The sequence below is a fragment of the Clinocottus analis genome, unplaced genomic scaffold (assembly GCF_023055335.1).
Source record: "Clinocottus analis isolate CAN_PGR_092001 unplaced genomic scaffold, fCliAna1.0.p SCAF_9, whole genome shotgun sequence".
NCBI classification, from domain to species: Eukaryota; Metazoa; Chordata; class Actinopteri; order Perciformes; family Cottidae; genus Clinocottus; species Clinocottus analis.
This window is the reverse complement of record NW_027176251.1, coordinates 3790001-3813402: the sequence shown is the minus strand read 5'-3', so window position 1 is coordinate 3813402 and position 23402 is coordinate 3790001. Positions and strand designations below refer to the sequence as shown.

At 46.2% G+C, this 23402-nt stretch overlaps 1 protein-coding gene across 2 annotated transcripts in view; it reads left to right on the top strand.

Annotated features, from left to right (window-relative positions):
* The first annotated feature begins 9673 nt into the window (after positions 1 to 9673).
* kirrel3l (kirre like nephrin family adhesion molecule 3, like) overlaps positions 9674 to 23402 on the top strand; it is a 33242-nt gene continuing 19513 nt past the window's right edge. For both annotated transcript variants that reach the window (XM_068569112.1, XM_068569111.1), the window contains exon 1: positions 9674 to 10273. In XM_068569112.1, the coding sequence (XP_068425213.1) occupies positions 10234 to 10273 (40 nt within the window). In that variant the 5' untranslated portion in view covers positions 9674 to 10233. The remainder of the gene's footprint in view (positions 10274 to 23402) is intronic.

Here is a 23402-nt window from a genome sequence, read left to right as displayed (position 1 = left end):
TTTCTCTGGTTAGGTTTGCACAATGCCGTGTTTGTTTAAAACTTGCAAACAGATGCTAAGGAACACTCAGCTTCTGTCATGTTGTATTATGTTCCATGCCAACCAAGGAAAAATACAAGCCCATCATTTCACGCATTGTATACAAATAAATCACCCGCACACGTAGGCCTACGCATACTCTGCCAGACATAGACATGCAGTGTCACGCACTCCCTTAATCTCCGAGTACACTGTTTGCTTATAGCTCTCTTACCCTACTTGAGCCGTGGCCTGGCCAGCCAGCCATGCTGTTTGCCATGCGGCAGTCACAACAGGTTAGGCTCTTCATTCGGCCCAGTCCGTGCACATTGAGTTAACAGGTTTCAGCTGCAGTGTGGGCATGCCAACCCAAGAATGCACTAATCAATCATATTTCACTTCGAGCACGCTCGGACTAAACCACAACCTACTATCATCATCCCTCCTTCCTACGGTTCCCTCTTCCTTTGTATTCTCTGTGTCTCTTGAGCACACAGAGCGGGAAACACTTAATGAATCAGACAAGCTGTTCACATGGACAATAATGAGCAGGTTTTGGTTGAGGGGAACCACAATTTCTACTTTCTCACTAAGGTACTTGAGCTAGTGTTACAAACATAATGAATAGACCCATAGGGACCTCTGTTAAATATAGTCTTATTAAAAGGTCAGGGCTGCAGCAGACTTACACAGCAAGAAGTGTTTGGCAAATATAACATTTTATGTTTCTAACTTGACGTTAACGTCTTTATTAAGGTAAAGCTTAAACTCTGTTTAGGAATTCCTCTCGGGAAAGTAAATTAGGTTACACAATGTAAACAATGAAAAAGCACATCTGTGGCAATAAGCCACTTTAGAAGGCTTTGATGTATTCATGGGTAAATTGCCATATCCTCCACCCCCCCTGCAGTGGCCCTCAGGACAACGTCTTAACTGATATAAATCAGCTCCACTGCAACTGGTCAAAATTTACTTATTCACATCACAGAGCTTTCAAGCGATCATCTATCAGCAAAACTAATCTATTTTCCTCTCAAAAGGGGCCCGTTTTCATTTCAATTCATGGGCCTATTTAATTTGAGCACAACCTGTTTTAATACAACACGTATTATGTGGAACGGCTCTACCCTTGAGCAATGTACTTTACCTGCATTCTCTTTCTTTTTTTGGTGCAAAGCTCAGTTTTGCAAATGGGTTCCAGAATTTGTGAGTCACTTGGGATGAAAGTCTGTGCCAAGGCATGAAATAATAACACTAATATTTACATAAGGTCTCAATTCCTTCGACCTCTTTCATTTTCTAGCAGCTGTAATGGGAACACTGATCAACACGTCATGTAATCCATGCATTGTTGCCTGTGCTTTTGACAGACAGCAGGGCAAAACCTTGGCTTACAACCTCCAGTTGTAAAATATGATTAACTCACAGAGGTAATTGGGGCGTGTCTCCGCGGAGGTTCGGGGCATGTTGCTCTGGCGTGGCAAGGGCATAATAAGCTTCCTCTGAGATCCTATTTTCTAAAAACAGTTCTAATCATGGCCTTTTACAGGAACTGCCGGGGAAAGTACACAGCACAGTAGAACAGGGGACGCTGTCGAGACGGGGATGAAAAATGCAATCAGGAAATACTGGAAGGAAGGCAACTGCAGAGAGCGAGTGGACAGCTAATAATAGCTGATAAGAGAGCAGTGTAACCCAAACAATACGCAGACTAGCCGCTTTAAATCTGGCCTTGCAGGGAAATTTGCACAACTACAGCAGTCCCCATGAGCTGGATGTGCAGATGCAGATAAAATATTACCAATACTATAACATACTAGATCCCCCCGCCCTTCTGATTTAAATAGCCTACAACTCAATTTGAAGATTCACAAAAGAAATAATTTAGTTTTGCATCATACAAATATCAGAGACAATAAAGGCCGGTTGGGTGATAGCAACACTGCAAACCCATATTTCAGAGAAACAAAAAAAAATTGGTACTTTTGAGTTTTCCAGCCCTAAATACAATCCTCCAATGTAATCTCCACTGAAAATCATAATTTGTTATCTCCCCAACTTGGCAAGGTCGGGGCGACTAACAGGAAGCCGGTGTGGTAAATCACACCTCCTTTTTGAATCAAAACAACCTTTTCCTCATCCTCAAACACAATCTGTTAGGCTGCCCTATCTCCCAAGACGTCTCCGGTAGCAGATGTTTATCCTGGGCCTATTGAGAAGAGATGAGGGAGTGAGGCGAAGAGAACCAGTTCTCCAGATGAGCAAAAAAACAAAACAAGGGCGTCGTGGTTGTCGCTCTATTCTCTCTTTTTTGAACATTTTCAACTAAACAGGAAAACAACTGGTGTGTTTCGTCGAAAGATTGAAGTCACGATTTCAAAGAGATATAGCTGGTATCCACTTTTGTCTTTCATAAAATTGATTTACCAAAGCTGACCTGTCTACGGCAGAGCGGTTGGGGCTCGTTTAGTGGGATGGAAAGCATCTATTGACCCTAAGGACAGCTGAGGTACACTAGTGGATCTTTAGCTCCCTTTCTTGGCCAGTCTTTAGCCCCGGACAGAAGGGACCTTTGTGTGTCTCTCTCTCCTTTGGCTGGCAGCTGTGAGCTAAGCACTCATCCATAGATCTACACATTTGCAATTTTGAAGAGGTAGAAGCAACACCAGTTTATAATTTTCCTTGTTTCTAATCTTGGAAATCTTGGAAATGAGGCACACTGAGCACCGCCAGGGGAGGTTGATTATTCTCGCTGTGTATTTGCATGATGTTTTTCTCCAGACAGCCTGCTTTTCTTTTCGAGCATCTAAATAACAACAAGACCGGAAGTCGTGGAATGATGGACAGTAATAGTCGGTCATATAATCTGGAGAAATCTAATGGATTCACTTTCCATTAAAGTATGTCTAAATATTCATGCTCATGGAGAAGCATCTTGAGGTGATTACTGCAAATGTGAGCGGCTATGATAACAACAGGAAAATTAAGATAAATATTTATGCTTCCACAAAAAGGAATGTGGTATTGATTTAGTGTACATGTGTATTAATTTAAAGGCATTTTAGGCTAAAGTAGGGGATATAAGTAAGCTGGAGTATATTTTGTTTATACCTTTGCTATATTCATGTAGGACCATGAAGGTCTGTCCAATACGTGTGCCAAAGCCATTCCAGATGTTACATTTTAAATCATGTCATGTCCACTTAGTGTAGTCCAGGAACTCCATTTGGAGTAAATGCCCCTTAAACAAGGTAGTTTTGCAGAGCATTTGGTGGAATCAGCAGTATTTGATCCACTCTCCGCCTCCCTCCTGGTCGGCTCCCCTGACCTTTTGCAAACCCAATGTGACATGCACCTTTTGAGCTGAGACAATTTGACAAATAAATGATGACCGCTCACATTTTTAATTTAGGAGCATGATGAAAAATTAACCGTGGCCAACTCAGGACCTTGATTTTTAAACAAGTCTCCGGCAGCCAGCCCATCTCTTCCAGCCCTTCCTTTTCCTCTCTCTCTACCGTCTACGTAGCTCGTTCGCTGGCTCGCTCTCAGTTCCTCCTCTGCACTCCACCTCTGCTGATCTTTCCCTCCATTCCCTCTACCCCTTCCTGCCCCATAACTAATCCTTATTATGCCTCTCACATAAACTGTGGGTCTGGCACCAGGCTGCCCAGTGACACGGGCTATCAGGAGTAGGGTGAGAGAGGGAGATTGGAGGAGGATTCTGAAATTGTAGGGGCCAATTGGCACAAAAGATGCTCCGCAGACCTTGTTTCCTTTCCTTCATTTGAAACTTCTTCCATTATATTCCTCTGTCATCCCCTAGTCAGCATAATAACTCCTGAAAGGTAGATAACTATTAATAGAGTTCGCACGGCACTGCAGTCATATGGATTGCCCCGCAGTGCTGTGACTAAGTAGAACTGATGTCTCCTGTGACAAGCGCCCGTGTTGCTGTCATGCAGGACGTGCAGACACTCTGCATACATTACTGACTGCTGGCTTCCCCCTCTCCGTCCCCCCTCCCTCCTTTTGGATGGCACCACAGCTGTCCCAAAGTGAATCCCAAATGAGAGTATCTGTCAGGGTTTGTTTGCTGCAGGCCTTGATTTGATGCTATTACTTTGCACATGGAGAGACCGGCTCAGTCTGCGGGAGCCGAGAGCTGCTGGTGGACAACACTCGCCTCGGGCCCGGCCTGGTGGCCCCCGAAACACATTTTGAACAAACAGAAAGCTGAAACCGATAAGTGTTGAAAAGGTCTTTTACTTTCTTAGTGTTTCGCTCGAACACAACACCCTTCCCTGATTCCTCAACACACCCTTGTATTTGTGTGTAAGAGGCTAAACCTTTCTCATATCTTTCTCTCACATCCCTCCCTTCAGCCAGATGTTCCTCATTCCTTTTTCTTAGACACAGCTGCATATATAAATAATCCATGATTTCTCTTCCTGGATGGGTGGATCTGAGTATATTGTGTGTCTGTTTAAGTAAGCAGTCTCCTCTTTTGCGCCAGGGGTGTAGACCTGTTTTTGAATTTAGCAACGCTGTTAGTTTTTCATCGGGCGCGAGGGCGACAGAAAGTCTGTCTCAAGATGAGGAGGTCAACCCTTACCCACAGCCCCGGCAGCACCGTAGTACAAGTTATCCAGGCGGATGACATCTTAGCTGAAAAGTGCTAAGCTACCTGTTCCAGGTCAAGGCAGATGTCCTGCTATTGCTTGCTGTATCCCACATATCTTGTTTCAGGCCCCCAAAGCATCTCTTTCTTCTCTCTGGCAACCATCAACTGCAGTAACCCAGAGAAAGACTGACAGCCGACCCACTGAGGAGGTGTGCAGGCAAGTCGACCAGAACAATAACAAAACTGGAGTCAGAGGCAGAAAAGGGGAAGAGGACAGACCCTAATAATGGCCGGGCCGTGGCTTGACATGCTATGAAAAGTGAGAGTGGACGAGTCATCCATTATTTATAGCGATGCAGCGCTGGGTTATTTATTTTTTCAACAGCATGAGCAGCAAGGGATCATGGCACAAAACAAGCAGCCAGTCGTGGCCTATTCATGTGATTGTCAGCAGACGGCGAGGAGAGCTCAGCGCTGAAGGAAGCTGTGACTGTAGTTGAGGACTAGTGTGGGCACTACCCAGGACAGGATTCACCTCGACTATTGCTGACTCTGTCTCTGTCCCTCTCATCGTCTCTCTTTCATGTCATGGACATGAGAGGTCAGTGTCAAAACTGTGGATTGGTCAAAACAATGTGGCTGCTTACCTTAAACTTGCCTTTTCAATTGTATTATGAGGCTCTGACTTGCTGCACTGATAAAAGCACAACGTTGGAATGTAATTATATTCATCACATTGTTACTGAGCGCCAATATAAAATGGGTTTTGTGCCATAACACATGGTATGAGGATCCACGGTGGAACAGTCACCCAATAATCATCAACTGTTGATAAAGCAACTGAGATAGCCATCAGTAAGAGGCCGAATTGCTGATGTCAGTGTGAGACTGCCGTGGCTAATCTATGAGTATGGATTAGCAAAAGTGTTCAATAGTTCCGTCCAGGCGACTGGATCACGATCGTCTGAGATATTTATCGCAGCTGAGTGGAGCGCTGTGTGTCTGGACATGACTTAGTACAGCAGAGATGCCACGGACGCCATCAGGGCATTTTCTGGCACACAGGAGCGTGCATGACATCAGGAACAGATGTTGCACATGGTGAGGCCCATCAAGGGACAACAACTCTGCATCAGTGCATGAATATTTTAGACAGCTTAGTGCTGTACTTATCAGCGAAGACACATCTAGGCTGGCCAAGGACCCAATCAATCTGATCTTACATTTTGGGGGATGTTGTAATTACTTTATTGAGGATGTGGGTGAAAACGCAGACCAGGTTGCTGAAGTGCTGGCTTGCAAAAAGCAAGGCGGAGAAGTGGCTGTTTTTTTTTAGGATGCATTGTTATTATATGGCGACAAAACTATCTTAATCTGAGCTAAAAGCCCCGACAACTCCAAACATTGGTCTTTAGCCTGATGGATATGCGTCGGAGCTTGTGATTTTTGGTTCTGATTATTTATCCTCATGTGAGCCTGGAGACATTATACTGGTGACTACTGTTATTTCAGACTGCAGATATTTTCTATATATCTGTGGTAATGGAGTTCAACCGCCACATTCCTTGTAACCCACACCCTTTTCTAAGCGCAGCTTGAACCAAAAAGCCTCAACCTCTCCTTGACCCCCGAGGAAAAGAATCCCTCGACCAGATCCCCAGAGAGACTTTCATTACAGACAAAAACAAAATCCATGGGTGGCCAGAGTCATATTCTGATATTAGGGCAGAGGACATGGATTTGATATGAGGCTGGGAATAGTCCTATATAGACTGCAGAGGCAGCCCCGGGTCCGTGTTAGCTTTAATGGCCCTCCTCTTGCTCGTCAATCACACATAGAGAAAATGCCTAATTGCACATTTCAGACCAGTGCAGTGGCTGACGTCATATTATTGGAATGTGAGAGAGAAGACAGGTTTTGAATTGCTCACTAGCCGGGCAGATGGATACCACTTGCTAGTAAAGGTAAATGTCCCTATGAGTTATGAGCTCGTCGTGGCATTTAGAGTTATGGTTGACACAGATCAGCTCAACATTCAATATCACAATTACAGTAAAAGCTAGTGTAATGTTTCTCATATGGACAGCAGCATAAACCCCAGAGCCCTAGAGGAACCCAAACAATGCAACGTGGACATGCATTACAGTATATAAAGCAGGAAGTTAATATCCATCCATCGAGCAGCCCATATTTCAAATCCACAGACAAAGTGTATTAATTATGATACAGATTCAATTAGGGGGAAATGATTAGTATGTGTGTTGTAACAATAGATGATGATGATATATATATGAGGATTTCATTTGTAAAATGTTTTATAGCAATTGCTTCAGTGTCTATTTTCATTGTATTGAGTTTTCCCATAGCAGAAGGTTTTGAACCCAAACCTCACATTCCTCAACTTCTAGCTCATGCCATGTCGAGTTTATTTCGGGGAAAGAAATGTCTTCCGCTCCTGTGGTATGGATAATGAGGTTGATTTTATTCAGCTTAATATTCATTTAAACTAAACACATGGTTTGTGTCAGTATGAATACATTTTCCTCCCCTTGAACGTTAGATCCGCTTTCCAGCGAGACAAAAGAGAAAGCAAGCGATTGTAATTTAAGGCCCAGCATGCCGTTCACCACGACTGACATTTCTTTTTTAATTGACCCCGGGTCAAATAGGGACTGGGATAATATTTTGTTAAATTATTCTCATTTCCCTATGAATCACATTTCCATATATCTCCACTTCATGCCTTATTTATTATCTCCTTACAATTACCATGCAAACGATGTCTTAACTGTCACCCTTTTCTCCCTCTGAACAGTTTAGTAAATATCAAACCATATTTATTATTAATAAACCCACAGCTGAAAACCCCCTTTTTATTGATAAATTATTCAAACGCTCAAAAGCTCTGGGAGTATGGACGCCCTCCATTTGATGCCACGAAGGCCAGCGTAATTAGGACTATTGGCCCAAACTGATGCTTGTGCATGTGTCACCAGCGTTGCCCTCCTCTATCTGTCCATCTGTGTGAGCCGTGGGAGATCCTACATTTCAATCACAGCCTCGTGACAGGCTCTGCACAATGGCTGCTGATTTTATTATCACCGCACAACTGGTGGAGGCGCCCCGCTGTTTTACTGCTCACCCGAGAGCCCCCGTCGTCAGTCACTCATTGATGGTTTTAGACGTGCACACTGTGGCCCACAAACAAACACACACAAACACACACACGCACACGCGCAACTTCTTTTTATCACTCTCTATGTCTCTCATTCAAGTGCCAACTCTCAACCTAAATCGCACCCTGACATATGTTAAAAAACAACAAACAGGAATCTATTCCTGCACACACACACACACACACACACAGACACACACACACACACACACACACACATTCAGACGCGTTCATTTACCCATGTGCTCACTCACACTAACCTGGGTTGGCTTCCCAGCTGTGCAAGCTGTTTCTTCCATCAACATGTGTTTACTGGCAGGGGACCCTTATGTTTGCATTACAGGGAGGCAATAAACAGGAAGGCCAGCCCCAGGGTTTGAACACTACTGTTTGGGGTGGGGTGGGGTGTGTGGGGGGGGGGCCCTCATGGGGCTCTCATCATCAGCCTTTAATTAAATGCAGCGCTGAATGTGAAATAAGAAAGACTCTTATTTTTGTGGATGATGTTTTCTGCAATCCACACATGGTGAAGTCCTCAGTGTCCAAATCTACACTCTTTGATGAATTTTTCACAGTCTTATGGAGCACTTACCACCTGGCTGGGCTAACAGGGAACATGTGTGCCGGGTTTTGCGTGCGTGTGTGTGTGTGTGTGTGTGTGTGTTTGTGTGAGGGGGGAGGGAGGTGTTAACTTTAAATTAAGTCGTTTCTTGGTGCAATACACACACACGTGAAAGACTGATTAACCAGATGACTGCGAGGCCTATTATTTTGGTTAATCAATAGAACCTTGAATAACAAATGAACAACATCAAAGAACAAGACTATAAACAGCCACGGGCAAGTGATAGACTGCGCTGATTTCATCTCTTTATAAAAGCCTGAGCTTTTGTTGGAATATGATAATGATTCGGTTCTCTGCTCATTTTAGCACCCACTGTATGACAATCAACACAAGCTCCTTTTAGATCAAACTGCACCTGGAACAAGTATGTTTTGAATCAACTTCAAAGATTATAATTAGCAAAAAATACTCAATACGCTTCTGGATTATGGTAGTTTAATTAAAAACATTTTTGTTTGTGAGTAAACAGAAAGCGCGATATAGTTAGGCTGAATTCCATTAGTTGTTCTGGAAGCTGAGTAATGAAAAGACATCAGCAAATGTAGTTAATGTTGACAGTTTCATTGTTTAATCTAATTCTGAGTGTTGAGTTTTTAGAGTCAGTTAATGGTTGCACCATTTGGAAAAAGCTCCAGGGATAACTTTTAAACAGTGAAACTTCTTTTTAATCAGAAATTGAACCATTGTGACAAAAGCAAAAAAAAGGTTCTGGTACAATAAAAGTCGGGCATAAAGCAAAGTTTTTTTAATATAATTTCTAAAACTCATATTGTTAAGACTCAACACGATCACATCACAAAGCTGCAATTATAAAGTGAAACGAAGATGGATGGATTTTGTGTTAACAATGAAACATTCTGAAAATATCACAATTCCGGAACAGTCCGTTATGACCTGGAGGAACATTTTTAAAATGCATCTCGAGAGAAAGAGAGAAAGAGAGAGACAGTTTGTGCTTCTTTTTTTTGCAAAAACATGGACCACGTTGCCTGTCCATCTGTACAGGACTGAGGTCTCCATGAGAGCTACTCCACCCCAAAATGTTCGGGTAGTCGTTTAACTCAGAATAAGTGTTTTAAGCACCCTCCCCGTTACGCCCGCTCAGCCAATAACGGGGCCCCGGAGGCGGGGGCCGCTGGACCCCCCTCCTTGGCAAGCATCTGAGGCAGAGGGGGCTCCTGCGACTCAGCTCCTGCCAGATCTAGTGTAGCATACCCCCCTTTACCAGATGACTGTCAGTGCGTATTTCCTATTGGCAAGAGTGAGTGAGAAGTAAACCGGGGAGCCCGACAAGGGGAAGAGTGTGTGTGTGTGTGTGTGTGTGAGAGAGAGAGAACCAGAGAGTGTGTTACAGAGTGAGACACTCCAGCGGAGGAGGAGGCAACTTCACTGGGGTTCATCACTGCGCACTGTCGAGGAGGAGAGATCGCTTCCGAGGAGCAGCAGGCTCGCGCAGGTTACCAAGTGGACAGCGAACTGGAAAGCTCGAAAGCCCGCCGATGGACTGTGTCAGAGCGCAGTGAGGGGACGCAGCTGTGCCACGGGAACGGACACGGGGAGAAGAAGCGGGCGCGGTGGGGAAAGTTACCAACTACGGGAATGCTTTGTTAACTGAGTTGACGAACTGTCCGGACCAGCCAGAGTCATTTCTTCCAACTGGATGCTATTCTAGACCGATCCGAGTGCACTTGTCCGCCCGGTTGTACCCCGGTGCCGCGGAGTGGACCAGTCGCTGTACGGAGCGAGAAGCATCCTTCCATGCGACACAATCAGCGGCAGGAGCAACTACAATGACGGCGTTATACCTCCTTTTTTGCTTCATGGTCACAGGTAAGACGTGCTTTTTGTTTTGTTATCATTTAGGAGGCAGGTCTCTGCGGGTGGAGAGGCTAGACCGCGCTCCAACGCGGGCGCGCTGCGTCAAGCCAGCCAGTGCGCCGCCACAGAGGGGCTTCTGATCTGCTGCAGTGCTACAATTCACTGCTGTTAATTGCCGGTAAATGTTTAATTAGTTTCGAAAGAGTGCTTGTAACAGGAGGTTTCACTGTCTGCAAGCAGTCCCGGGGCACCGGGGGAATGGCACTGCGTAATTCGGGCTGGCTTTGATTGTGATTGTTCATGGTTCACATTTCGGATTTGAGAGGGAGACTTTCTGGGGTTTTTTTTCTAGTGGATCGGCGTGTGGTGCCGGATGCAGGGCGCACGGACGGAAAGTTGAAGTTAAAAAATCCTTTCCACCAAAGGGGATTCCTTCATCCGGACCGCAGCGTGGTCGCACGCGTGTGAGCGTGTGCCGAAGTGCGTGCTTTCACAATGCATTACCTCGTAACCTCGTGTTTCAAAAATGAGGATGAAATGGAGCGTGTAAGCAGGTGAGGATGATGACAACTAAAGCGCTGCGGGATGAGACCGCGCCGAGCGCCGCATCCCCCCCCTCACCCCCCCTAAAATAGTAAGTCAGTGGTCCCCATGTTGATTTAGATGAAAGAAAAAAGAAAAGAAAGAACATGTTCAGCCCGATGAAACGATGTGGAAATGACTGGGCTGTCGGAGTTTGGGGGTCTGAAGGTTTTCTCCATGAGTTGTAATCCATCACATCGCGTAGTCATGAGCGGCGCGTAAACAGATGAAAGGGTGCTTGGTCTAACGTGGGGAGCGCAGTCTCGCGGGTGTGTGTGTGTGTGTGTGTGTGTGTGTGTTTGTGTTGGAGCAAGGCAGATAGAGAAAGTGAGAGAGAGAGAGAGAGAGAGAGAGAGAGAGAGAGAGAGAGAGAGAGAGAGAGAGAGAGAGAGAGAGAGAGCGTGGGGGAGACACGTAGATGAGGAGCATTTGTTTTTCGGCAGGCAGAAGCATAACGCACCTGTCTGCCTCCCAACACCATCACCTCCTGCTGCGTTTTGTTGGCAGAATCCAGCAGCAGTGAGGATTCAGTTTGTTTATGGATCCTGTAAAACACAACCAAAAAAATCATCTACTCAAATTACACAGCATCACTTTAAAATCAGACTATGAGTGTTTTCAGGAAAACAATTTGAATGAATGTTTAATTTGATCGACGTCTTGCTTATAATAGTAGTTTTTGTTCAACTTATTAAAGTGATCCTATAACAGAGTTAACATGAGACAGAGCACATAACGTCCATAATCTTCCAGTATAATCATCATGAGCTAGCAGGCTCTCTGAGCAGCTGGTGAAATGTATTAATTTAGTGCTGTAAACGTCCCAATGCAATCAACACTAAGCAACTGTTGAATTATCAGCTTTTTTTTTTCTTTTTTTTTTAGAGCTGTTGATGAACTATAGGTTTATGTTTTAACACATTGAGAGACTATTCTGATATGTAAGTGTGAAGGAAAACACACAACTTCTGTGGCAGGGTCAAGAGATGGAGTCGTGAAATCTCGACGCTTTCTTTTTTTCTTTTTAAAAAAAGAGAAGTGTTTTCAAGTGTCTGCCTATAAGCCAGAGGCGGCAAAGAGTTTCCAGACATGCGGTTTTCATCTTTCAAGATTACAAATGGCAAAGAGTACTTAAGATCCATTTGTTGCGAGCATATCTTTACCGCCAGCCCCGGTTCCGCATGGTTTTGTCATTATTCAATGCTCGGGGGAGGGACATGACACCAGTAGACCTCTGCTCCCTGACAGACTAGCAACAGCTGGATGAGAAGGGGCGGAAGCCAGACAGTGGCATATTTCCCCCAAACCCCAATACACACACACACACACACACACACACGCACACAAATAATAAAAAAAATGGTAACAGCTGCCCTAATTAGAACCTAAGAGACCCCAGACCTCATTTATTGAGCCACTCTCACAGTCAAAATGTGGCCACGGCATGCCTTCACATGCCTTCACTTTGAAATGTGCGCATGGCACATAGCATACATTTGTATATATGTCGCCTTGTACAACACAGATAATTTACTTCCCCCAGAAAGTCCCCTGGGCTCCCGGAGGAATTGGCTTCCACACTGCATCAGTATTCTGAGTAATCTTCAGTGAGCTCTCCTTTGGAACCTTTTGCTTTGGGTCGCCTGCGTCTCATCGGGCCGAGTTCAAAGGCTGTGAGCTGAGATTACGAGTTTCTTTCCCCGTTCCCCTTAAGTCGTGTCGCCACTCATGTCTCACTATAGGGGGAACGCCGTGGAAATTTTCCACCTTGCTTCTTCTCACAACTCTTTTGCCGAGCTGCAGAATGTGTGACTATGGGACAGGAGGACACGGGAGCGTATCTGCGTGAATGGGCTGCAGGCGAATGGCAGACTTTCACCAATGGTTGAAAGCCTGTTCGCACACATATTTAATGCAGGCACAGACTGACACAAACAGAGAACTGATATCTTGCCCGGGATGTGTAAGCCCTCTCCGAGCCCTCTCCTCTTTTCACCCCGTCGCCCTGCCCTTTTCCCTTTAACAAAGCTCCGTCTTGTCCTCACAGCCCATGGGGTTGATTTCAGGAAAATGTGCATATTCTATGAACTGCCGCTCTTTGGATTCTTGTGGAATGAGTCAGGACTGGGGAGACGGAAGCAGAGTTTGAGATCGCGGCGTCGGGAGGGGAGTCTCGATGCGGGGATAAGACTCGTATGTGTCACCGTGTGTCGCGATGATTAAGCTGACAAGCAGCGGGGAAACACTGAGGAAGACTGCTGAGCATCGTTAACCTTTTCTCTATCTTGTTACTCTCCCTACTCTCTCTCTCTCTCTCTCTCTCTCTCTCTCTGTCACACACACACACACACACACACAAACATACTCCATCCTTCCAATCTTCCCTTTTACTTTCCCATTCCTCTCCCTCCATCACTTCCAATCCTCTGTCATACAAAGAGACTGAGGGTAGGTGTAGAAAGTTTGAAGGCGAGAGCCCCAGCCAGCCGACGAGGAGTGTTAGGTACGAGGTGCACAATAGTGCAGACGCAGCAGAATCCGAACACAGCTGAGTGTTGAACAGAAGTGTCTTGCATTATTTAAGAGACTAGTCATGGCAAAGATATGGATGAATTGTGGCCTACTTTGATTTCCTGTCCATGCGAGCGCCGCCTTATGGTTTCGCTGCGTTGTTGTATCGAACATTGTGTCTGATTAACTTGTGGGGACAATTCAAACATTAAGATCTGTATGCATTCGCTGCATCTCAATCTATATGCAAGCTCTCGTATAGTTCTCCTGGGATTTTTTAACCAAACTAGAAACTGTTTGACTGTGTCCTGTACAAAGCCACCAGATTTCCAGACACACACAGAGGCACGCACAAACAGACAGACCGTAATGAATGATCAAGATCCTAAACAATGGCCTGCTGTTTCTTCTCATCCTGGAGACGTGTCTTGCACACATGCCATTGTCTTTCTGCCCTTCTTCAAGAGCTGATAAATATCCTCCTATTCCCCCCCCCCCCCCCCCCCCCCCACACACACACACTTGCTACGTGTACGGAAGGAGAAACTGCGATGAGAAAGGAAACAATGGGCCTTCATAATGTTGCCCGTCTCTAATCAGCTTTGCCATGCGGGTAAACACAGATAAAGAACTTGGCAGTGTGTTCCGAGGCTTTGTTATCAGCTGTTAGCAACTTAACTGGATGTGTGTATGCCGGTATGGCTTAACACGGGAAGCCAAAGGTATAACTGTGGGTGACACTTGGCCTCTCAGTATTATTTTTACCTCTACCCGCCCATCCTCTTTTCGTCCCTCGCTTTCTCCTTGTGTCTGTGTCTGCACATCCTCACCTTGTCTTCCTCTGGGGCAGTCGGAGGATCCGGTAGGAAATGACAGGGAATGGGACAATGGAGGGGCCGTGTCAGCTTCCTGCTGTTGCCTGGAGTCTTCCCCCCCACCCCCCTCCGCCTCCTACAGCACTTCAGGCGGTATCATCAGCACAAAGACGGGTGGGGACAGCACAAACTTGTTTATTTTTCTGTACAAACACAGTAATGGAAAGAATAGAGAGAGAGAGAGAGAGAGAGAGAGAGAGAGAGAGAGAGAGAGAGAGAGAGAGAGAGAGAGAGAGAGAGAGAGAGAGAGAGAGAGAGCGAGATTATGTGCATGCCATTAAAACAGCCCCCCAAGAGAAACGGTCACGTTTATACAGTTACAGCGATTTTCAGAAAGACTTGGATTGCATTTATCTCCCCCTTAAAATGCAAGTGTCACTTCCTTCCAGAGAGATGTATCACCATTTCAAGAGACCCCACGCCCGGAAACCAACATACAACAGAAAAATTACCATTCGTACTAGACCACACATTCATTCTTATTTTCCAATCAATTCCTCCTCTGCCAGACAAGGATTTCATATCTCCTGCTGAGACACAGAAACCAACAGCAAATTGAAATTTATCTTCTGCGCAGCAGCAATATCTGTTGCTGCGTTATCTTCACCAGCCGTGTTCCTTAACCCTGTATTACAGATAGCTCTGTTGGAGAAGGCGCTCAGGAAGAAAAAGACTAGTTCAGTTAGGAATACCATCAGACGACATTCACTTAACACTGGCTTGTGGTTTAGTTAACTCCTATTTCTACTCTGCTTGTATGAAATTGGATTGTCGGCACTTCCCGAATAGGAGATGTCAGATATTTAGTCGGGTGTAGCAGGGCTTGTGGCATGTGCACATCATCCAGAAGTGACTCACGACGAGGAACTCACGGAAGCAACATCCTGAACACACACACACACACACAGAGGTCAAGGGCACACTCTGGGGCAGAGGATGATAAGCTGAGATGAGTGTTTGGCATCTTCAGGGCTGCGTGCCCTTTCTGGAGCGATTAGTCAAAGTCCAACTGTCTAATTAATGATGCTCCAGCAATCAGGACATGTCATCTCCTAAACCAACTAGGGGTAAAAACACATTCAAGGAAACAAGAGCTTGCCTGCCTGCTGCTCACTTTATTAGTTATAGAAGCAATGCGTATACTTGTGAGTCTAAGTGCTGCAACTACCACAACCCACATCCCCCGTCGCCCACCTTCTTATTCTTCTTTTCATCTCTCCTTCCTGACAGTTCAACCCAGGGCTAATATTGTGTTAGTGACTCAACCATTAACCAAAATAGTGGGTTGTCTGTGGCTCGGGCGCTTCTTCCTCTGCACAATGAAATACTGACGTGTTGTTGTATAAGAGGCTGTGTGAAGGGTTGGTGAAACGTCTTTCATTTCCCATTTCTCCATTTTGGACAGGGCTGAGAAAACCCGCCCTGGGAGGTCTGTTGGAGAAGGCAGCCAATTTTGCTATCAACTGAGGGGTGTCAGTCAAAGCGTATCGATCGGGCTTTTAACTGCGGCTCCCTTCAATGGCGAAACATGTTAATGTTATTGAGCCGTGCGCGGAGACGTGAGGAACAGTGAGGTGCGTGGGTGGTGGAGGTGGGTGGCGGTTGCACTGGGAGGAGTAAGGTGTGTGTGTGTCTCTCTCTCTTTCTCTCTCTCCTGCTGTCTGTTTGGCCAAAGAAAGGCGATGCAGAAACAGCAATGGGCTCAGCGTGAGAATAGGGAGGGAGGGGGAAGAAAAAGAAAGAAAGAAAACGAAGGCAGAGGGGTCAAAGGGATTTACTGCCAGGAGCCGAGGATTTCAGGTAATGGATATGCTTGTATTGGTGTAAACCATACCTGCTGTTTTTCCTCCAGCGTGGCGGAGGTTCAAAAAAACAAAAAGAAACAACAAAGGTGTTCCTGACTCCAGGTCTGAGGGGGATTAATAGAAAGTTGATACTTCAGTACCTCGGGCTATACATTAGATCTCGAGTGTACACTTGGACATGTAGAAAGTGTGTGTGTGTGTGTGTGTGTGTGGGTATGAGGCTGAGGTGAAGAAGCTGTATATGGGAGGCTTTTCTGCCACATTCCTGTGAAGCTGCAGCGTGGAGGGCAAGAACACATGGCTAAGTGCCTCCCAAGCTGGCTGAGGTGAACCTAACACCCCTCCTGGAGGAAGCAGCCCAACCATTGTTCCAGCACATTGCACCCGTCTGACTGAGGCATCCTACTGCTGTGCAGATCCCAGGGGGCTGGAAAGAGAACGAGGCGGTGGAGGAGAGGGACTGATTGTTCCCTGCTCAGACTTTCCACAGATGGGGCTACGGCACAGGAGGCTGGCTGTTTGCTTTAGAAAGTCCCAGGCGTTTGCTTTGCCGTTGAGGTGTGTAGAAGGCTCTGGGGGAAAGAGGAGAGGAGAGTGCCAGTGGAGACAACAGCAGGGGAAGGGAAGGAGAGAGGGGAGCAGAGAGAAAGAGAAATAAAGGGGTAGTAAAAGGACCTCGCCTAATATGATGTCTGTGTAAATATGGTGTCAGTGCCAAGAAGGGAAGAAAGATGATACAGCCAAACAATCATTGCGTAGTTGGGCGAGAGAGCGCTCAAGTCCTCCTCTGTTTCCAAACAGAGACATATAGAGCTGGAGATATGGAGAGGGGAGGGAGAGCAAGGAGAGTAAAAGCGAGGCAGGGGGGGGGGGGGGGGGAAGGAAGGGATGGGATGCAGGGAACCTAGGCTGCATCCATCATGTGGTTTGGTGCAGAAGCCATTTGTACCTATTGTTCTCCATAATTTGTTTTCTCGGAGCCTGCAACGGGTGGGGCGAAGGGGCGATACTAAGCCACGGCAGCCATTTATTTTTGTGCTAATTACATAAGTGAGACAGCATAATTAGACATATAGCTAAATAGACAATAGGCTGAGAGAGATGCACAGAGGGAGATAGACAGGGAGGTGTGGATGAATTCAAATAGATGAGAGGCATTGGCCTCTCCATTTCACATTCAAGAGTGCAAGGGAACGCGTCGAAAGAAGTAAAAGGGATGGAGAAGGATAAAGGGGAAGGGAGAGTAAAGAAGATGGGCCGATGGAAGGGATAAAAGATAAGAGAGAGGGAGAGAAAAGCCCTCTTCACAGACTGCACTTTGAGGTGCGGCCCAATGCTGCTGGAATAGTCACCTCATTTAATACACCTGCTCAGCAGGAGGGGATAGAGGGATATAAGGAGATGTTGTGAAGAAAAACAGAAAAAGGGCAAAAGAGAAGAGAGGAAAGAGGACACAGATCTCCTCTCTGCTTCTTTAGATCAAAGGCAGAGAGTGTCTACAGAAAGCTGTTTGTTGTGGCTTGTTTGGGAGGGTCTCTGTCTGTGTTAGGTCAGGGTTTGACCTGGCCTGCTATTTTGTTCAGGCGGTATTACACATCAGCACAGCCACGCGCCAAACCCTCCCTCGAAGCTATCGCAGGCGACAGGGCCCGGGACACATTTTGGAGTGAGAACCGGTGAAGCACTGGGGAGGCAAGGAAGCCGATACGACGCTAGGTTGTCCTGTAAGCGAGGGGAGATGACGGTGTGTCAAAACCAGGACAGAGGATTGCACATGTTCTCGACGAACTGGAAAGGACCGTGTTCTGGGGGAGTAGATTGCTCAACGTTCTGTGTGTGCTAACGCACTTGGCGCATCTGCTCAGGTTCACGTGGAGGCGGTGCGTAGGTGTTGAGCATGTCACCGGTCTGTCAAGGCTCTGATACAGGGGAAGATAAATAGACCTTTAATGAAGCCACTCCATCACGAGGCAGTTAAAACAGCTGACCAAAGAGAGAGGGCCAGTCGGGTCTGATTGGAGGACCATTGAGAGAAGCTCTTGAGCCGTCACACTTTAGATTAGCCATTCACTGCACTATAGACCTCTGGCCTAACTACTCTTCTTTCTCTAAACAGTCCTCTGACACACTACAGTATAGCTCGAGTTAACTCCCTGATTGTGTTGGGGAGTTCTTTAAAAGCCAATTTAAACTCAGTCCTTTGTCTAACTCCCAAGGAACTCAAGCTGGGACATATTGTGTTGGCTGTGTGTGTGTGTGTGTGTGTTTTATTGGGCCAAGGCCTACGTTTTATGTGAGCTGTCTTTGAGCATGTGGTCTTTTGTTAAAAGGAACTGAACAACTCTCAGAACTTGCACAGACTAGTTTTTTTGGGTGAAAGAGAGGGTGCATGAGAGAAATCAATGGCCCAATTCAAGCCATTACAGCCATGACTGTTGCTGTAATGGTGTGGAAATGGACAGTGGTCATGTGGATCTCTTTTATACCTCCAGGCTCGGATCACAACTGAGGCTCCGATTCATTTCCTCCCAGCTTTGATTAAAAAAAAAAAAAAAAAAGTACTCTGAGGATTTCAAAGACTCTCACATGATCGGAACGAGAGAAGAGATCCTTCCGTTTTGCGAAGCGGATGAAACCGCCATTCTGCCAGTTTTGCCGACGGACAGACATAACACTGGGCTGCAATTTTCCTCGTCAAATAATGACTCCTCTAGTCCTCTCTCCTTCCAGCCTTGGCCTCTTTGATCCCAGGTAATGTGTTAACAAGCATCGGGTTCACGGAATACCCATAACATCAGAATGTGTATTTGCGCTGAAGTGTCAGAGTGTGTGTGTGTGTGTTTGCACACATGGGGCTTCTTGTGTGTTTTCACACCAATTAATGAATTGCTTTATGTGCCCGCTGAGGTGACGATGGCCCGTCTCTCGCAAGGCATTGCTTTTTTTTTTCTCTCTTTCCTGTGTCAGGCTCCACTCATCATGGCCGAGGCCCTTTCTCTCTCTCTCTCTCTCTCTCTCTCTCGCGCTGACGCATTAGTGAGACTGGTCTAATTAGTGGCTGTGGTTCCATATAGGGGACACCAGGAAAGCCACAGCACCATTGCGAGTTGGCCTTATCAGGGGACCGCTCAAAGACGGGAAAGTTCACACACATATATAGGGAGACCTGCTTTGGACTCACACTCAAATTAGTGTCCTGGTTAATTGTGATAGGAGTTTTTTTTTTTTTTTAAATTACAGTTTGTTTTTTTCCAAATTGTGACCAACGAGGTTCAGCTCCTCTCCGTTTAGCTCCTTCACTCCCTCCCGGGGGGCGATGCCGAAAAATGATTTTGCTTTCCTCCATCCCTCTCCCTCACTCCAGATAATTCAATCTGTTCAATATCAAATAATCCCTCCATATTTTTCAGCCCATTTTAACGTTATAGCTCAAACAGCTACCTCTGGGGGATGAGCCTCGTTCCACCTTGTTAAAAAAAAAGGAGGAGGAGGACGAGGTGGGAGAAAGGGAGAGGTAGCCCAGGATAGAGGGATGGCGAACAGCTCTCAGAGGAGTGCTTTGAAAAGTCTCTGTATGGCCGTTCTCGTGGGCCATATGTGAAACAGTGGCCAAATAGATTGAAAGAGAGAAGAATAGAGAGAATAGTGAGATGCGGGAAGCTAAAGGAAGACAGACCATCAACAAGAAGGGAGGAGGGTAGAGGTGATGTGAGTTGTGGTACTTAAGGTCTTGGGCTCTAACTTGTGTCCCACAGCACTTAACATGCCCCTAGCCATCTCTCCTGGCAGTTAATTAGAATCCAATAAGGTTGCCGCCTGTTGGTCATTGTTCCTCCAGTGTGTTTACCCTTTCCAGAGGCTCCATTCGCTGCTTAATCTGCCGAGAAGCTGAATGTCAATAGGTCAGGCCAAGACTCCTGAGTCCTAAGAGCGAGGGAGAGACAGAGTGAAGGGGGAAGGAGAGAGGAGAGAGGATCAGGGTGGATGAAGGAAAGGGGTCATTCCTCCCTCTTGCTCTCCTCTCAGTATTTTCCTGCAACGTTCCATTCTGGTTGTTGTTTTTCTCCCCCTTCCCTCCCTCTTGCGTCTCCTCTCCTCTTCTTTTCTTCTCACTTCTAATCCGTCCTCTTGATTGTTCTAAGCTGCTTTCAGCCAGCCCCTGGGAGGGCGGGAGGGGGGGGGGGGTTTGGAGTCTGTTTTAATTAAGATTTAAAAGACGACTCCCTCAAGAAGGGAGATTTGAGAGCGGGATGGACTGAGCAAAGTAAATGACTGAAGGTAGGACAGATTGTAGGGAGGGTTTAACAATTATCAGCGATCAGTAAACGGAGAAAGTTCAAAATCTGCTATTTAAAAAGAGGAGATGCGCGAATCGCAAAGCCCCACACATTCACACAATCGCAGCCCGATTCGGAGGCATCCGCGTGGCTAAGCCAAATAGGATTTTTTTTTCATTATTTCTAATCAAGCGGCACAATCTATATAGATTGATCTCAACTTCCTGTGATTCATACCATTTCCTGCGAGGGTGATATGGGATCAGTGGTAGCCAGCAGGGAGGTTGAGGGAGTTATCTCCACACTCTGTCTAATGATCGATCATCTCGCCAGATGGGCTTAAGAGCCTGTAACGCTCCACTTGTTTATCACAGCCCCCAAAACCTGCGGCCTCTCCGGTAGATGTGACCTGCAAAGAAAGTCTTGTTTTGCAGACACAAAGATAGAACGCATGAAAAGAGCTCCAGACATGTTTCAGAAGTTTTAAAGTTGGCTTTTGTCATCGGCAATGTCACCGCGGTGGAAGCGCTAGACCTTCTCTTAATTAACTGATCGCACCAGGGCAAAGGAGATTTCTCTGTAGAAGTCTGGCCATTAAAGATAAAGGTCCAATGTATAGCTTTGCTTACAGTTGAAGACTAAGTGTGTGTCCCTCTGTGTGTGTCAGCGCAACATGAGGAAAGAGGCGCGTGCTACTGTTTGGCAAAACAGTCACACCGCGCACATCTGCCCCCGACGGCAAAGCGAACATTCTTCATCCGGAGTAAAAGCGCCAAAGAAAACACAATGAAGTGTTTAAGTTCATCAAGCCCCAGACTTTGGTGCAGCCGGTGTGAGGTGTTAAAGGTTCGGGCCGAGGGGGTCGAGAGCCCAACCCCCGGCATTCTCTGCCGTGACACATCGCAACACACAGCCGCCATATGTCCGGGGATTCGCAGTCAATGAGCCGACCCACCCGGCGTGACAAAGACCCATTCACACCCAGTTGACTCTGAGGTAATCTGCAATGCCATGGTATGATGAGGACAGAATGCAGCACTAGTCCAACCAGTGGCCGTTTGAGGAAAACAATAGGCTCGAAGGTATGGGGAAGTAAAAAGAGGTGTTATGGAAAAGGATGCGTGGACAAAGAACTCGATAAAGCGTTTTGAGCGGATAAACGCGAGCGTGCTCTTGCCCTCAGCTCGCTGCAGCTCCGTAGCGCGCCTCCATCAAAGCCCCTCGAGATGCTCCCAGCACACTCTGCCTCCGTCACTCACAACTCTGTTAATAAGGCCAGCAGTAAACGATATGCAGGGATGAAAGATCCTTCTCTCATGTTCTCGCTTTGAGGATGCGTTTCAGGGTGTGTGTGTGTGGGGGGGGGGGGGGGGGGGAGGTGTGGTGGAGGGGAAGGGGAGCGCAACTTTATAGAGCGATGCTACAATAACAACAACAATAAACCCATCCGCTTATAAAATAATATTTTGTGTCCCATATCCTGTTATGTTGCAGCTCTAGGGTCTTTTGGTAGAAAATGAAGAAGAAGGAAAAAAAAGCCCCCACCTCCACTGAGCTGAAGGTATAGAAGAAGCCCATGCCAAAGAATAAAGTGTGTGTAGCTCCTGGGGGAGGCATATATCACACATATATTCTTTCACTGCAGCGATTAATATCCGGGAAAAAAAAAGGTCAAACTTGACTTGAAACGGTCCAGTATATCACAGTTACATTCAGAGGCTGCATTTCATACATCAATCCGTGCTGTGATGTCTCATCAGCTCGGTCACACAGGAGAGACCCACACTGCACATTATCAAAGATTGATGGGGTGTCCTAGTTAAAGACAGGGGGAGGAAGAGCGACGACTGGTGAGCGACGGGAACGTTGCGTTACCCTTCGCCTGTGGGCCGCCTGGCCTTTTTTTTCTTCTTTTTTCTACGGCCCAACGCAAACACGATCACTGTCGTCGGCAAATGTTATGCCGGTCTTCACTCCTGCGCGACCCGGAGACCTGACCCCTAAGATGTACGGGGGAGATTTGCAAATGCGAGCTTTCGATGTCGCCGTTCCCAGACAAGACAACGCCGGCTGACTCAGGAAGCTGAAGACGGAGGGCTAAGCCTTCCAATCCCCCGCCCCCCCCCCCACCCATCCGCCCTCTTCCTCATCCTCCCCTGTACCAGAAGACAAAACAAACTGACAGAACAAACAGGCAGATTACCCTAAATCCTTTTTTCTCTAACACACAACCTAACCATCTCTTATATCCACTGTTCCACCGTCATCCTACCCGTTTCTTGTTCAGAGTGCTTGCTTAATAATTAATTGATTAATTAGTTCGCTCATTAATCATTTATTCATTAATCATGGCCTGATTTTTCTAGAGGAAGCGGCGCAATCTGAAAAAACCCTGACTTCACATTTCACTCTAATTATGCTCCTTTACTAATCAACGCTTAAGAAATGGAGTTTCAGGAAATTAGTTTTCCCCTTCCCTTCTTTCTCTCAACACAAAGCAGGATGTATTGAGGTCAGCAGGTAACATTGTTCCCCTCCCTTTCTTGTGTTCTGGAAGCTCTTAGTCATCAGTAATTTAAAAAAAAAAAAAAAATGATTCAAGTTACAGGCAATCTGATGAGCAGAATAAAAATGTGATGTTAAATTAAAACTCGCCTTTTCTCCACCTCCTAGATGAAAAGGGAAGAGGAATTCCGGTCACACACTAACCATAGACATTGATTAATAAATGGCAATTTGAAAGCCGTTTGTAAGACGAGAGAGGCGGCAGCATTGTGAATCACGCACTTATTGTTTTCACTGGATCCATGGCTCTCCTGGGAGAGGAGGTAATTTGTTTAATCGCCAGGAGTTATGTTCCCTGGACAGAGAGATGGGAAGATAGGATCGTTCAGAAATATCTCCTGCAATGTGGAGAAGAAGAAAAGGACGAGAAACATTGGAAATTCGGGGTCTTTTTGGGCCTTTGTGTTGCTGTTGGATGCAGAGTTCACCACACAGTTCAGCTGCTTCCTCTGAAGGGCCTCTTGTCAGCTGCTGACAAAAAAGAATTATGCATCAAATTAAAGAGAGCTCCAGTGAAATGGAGGCA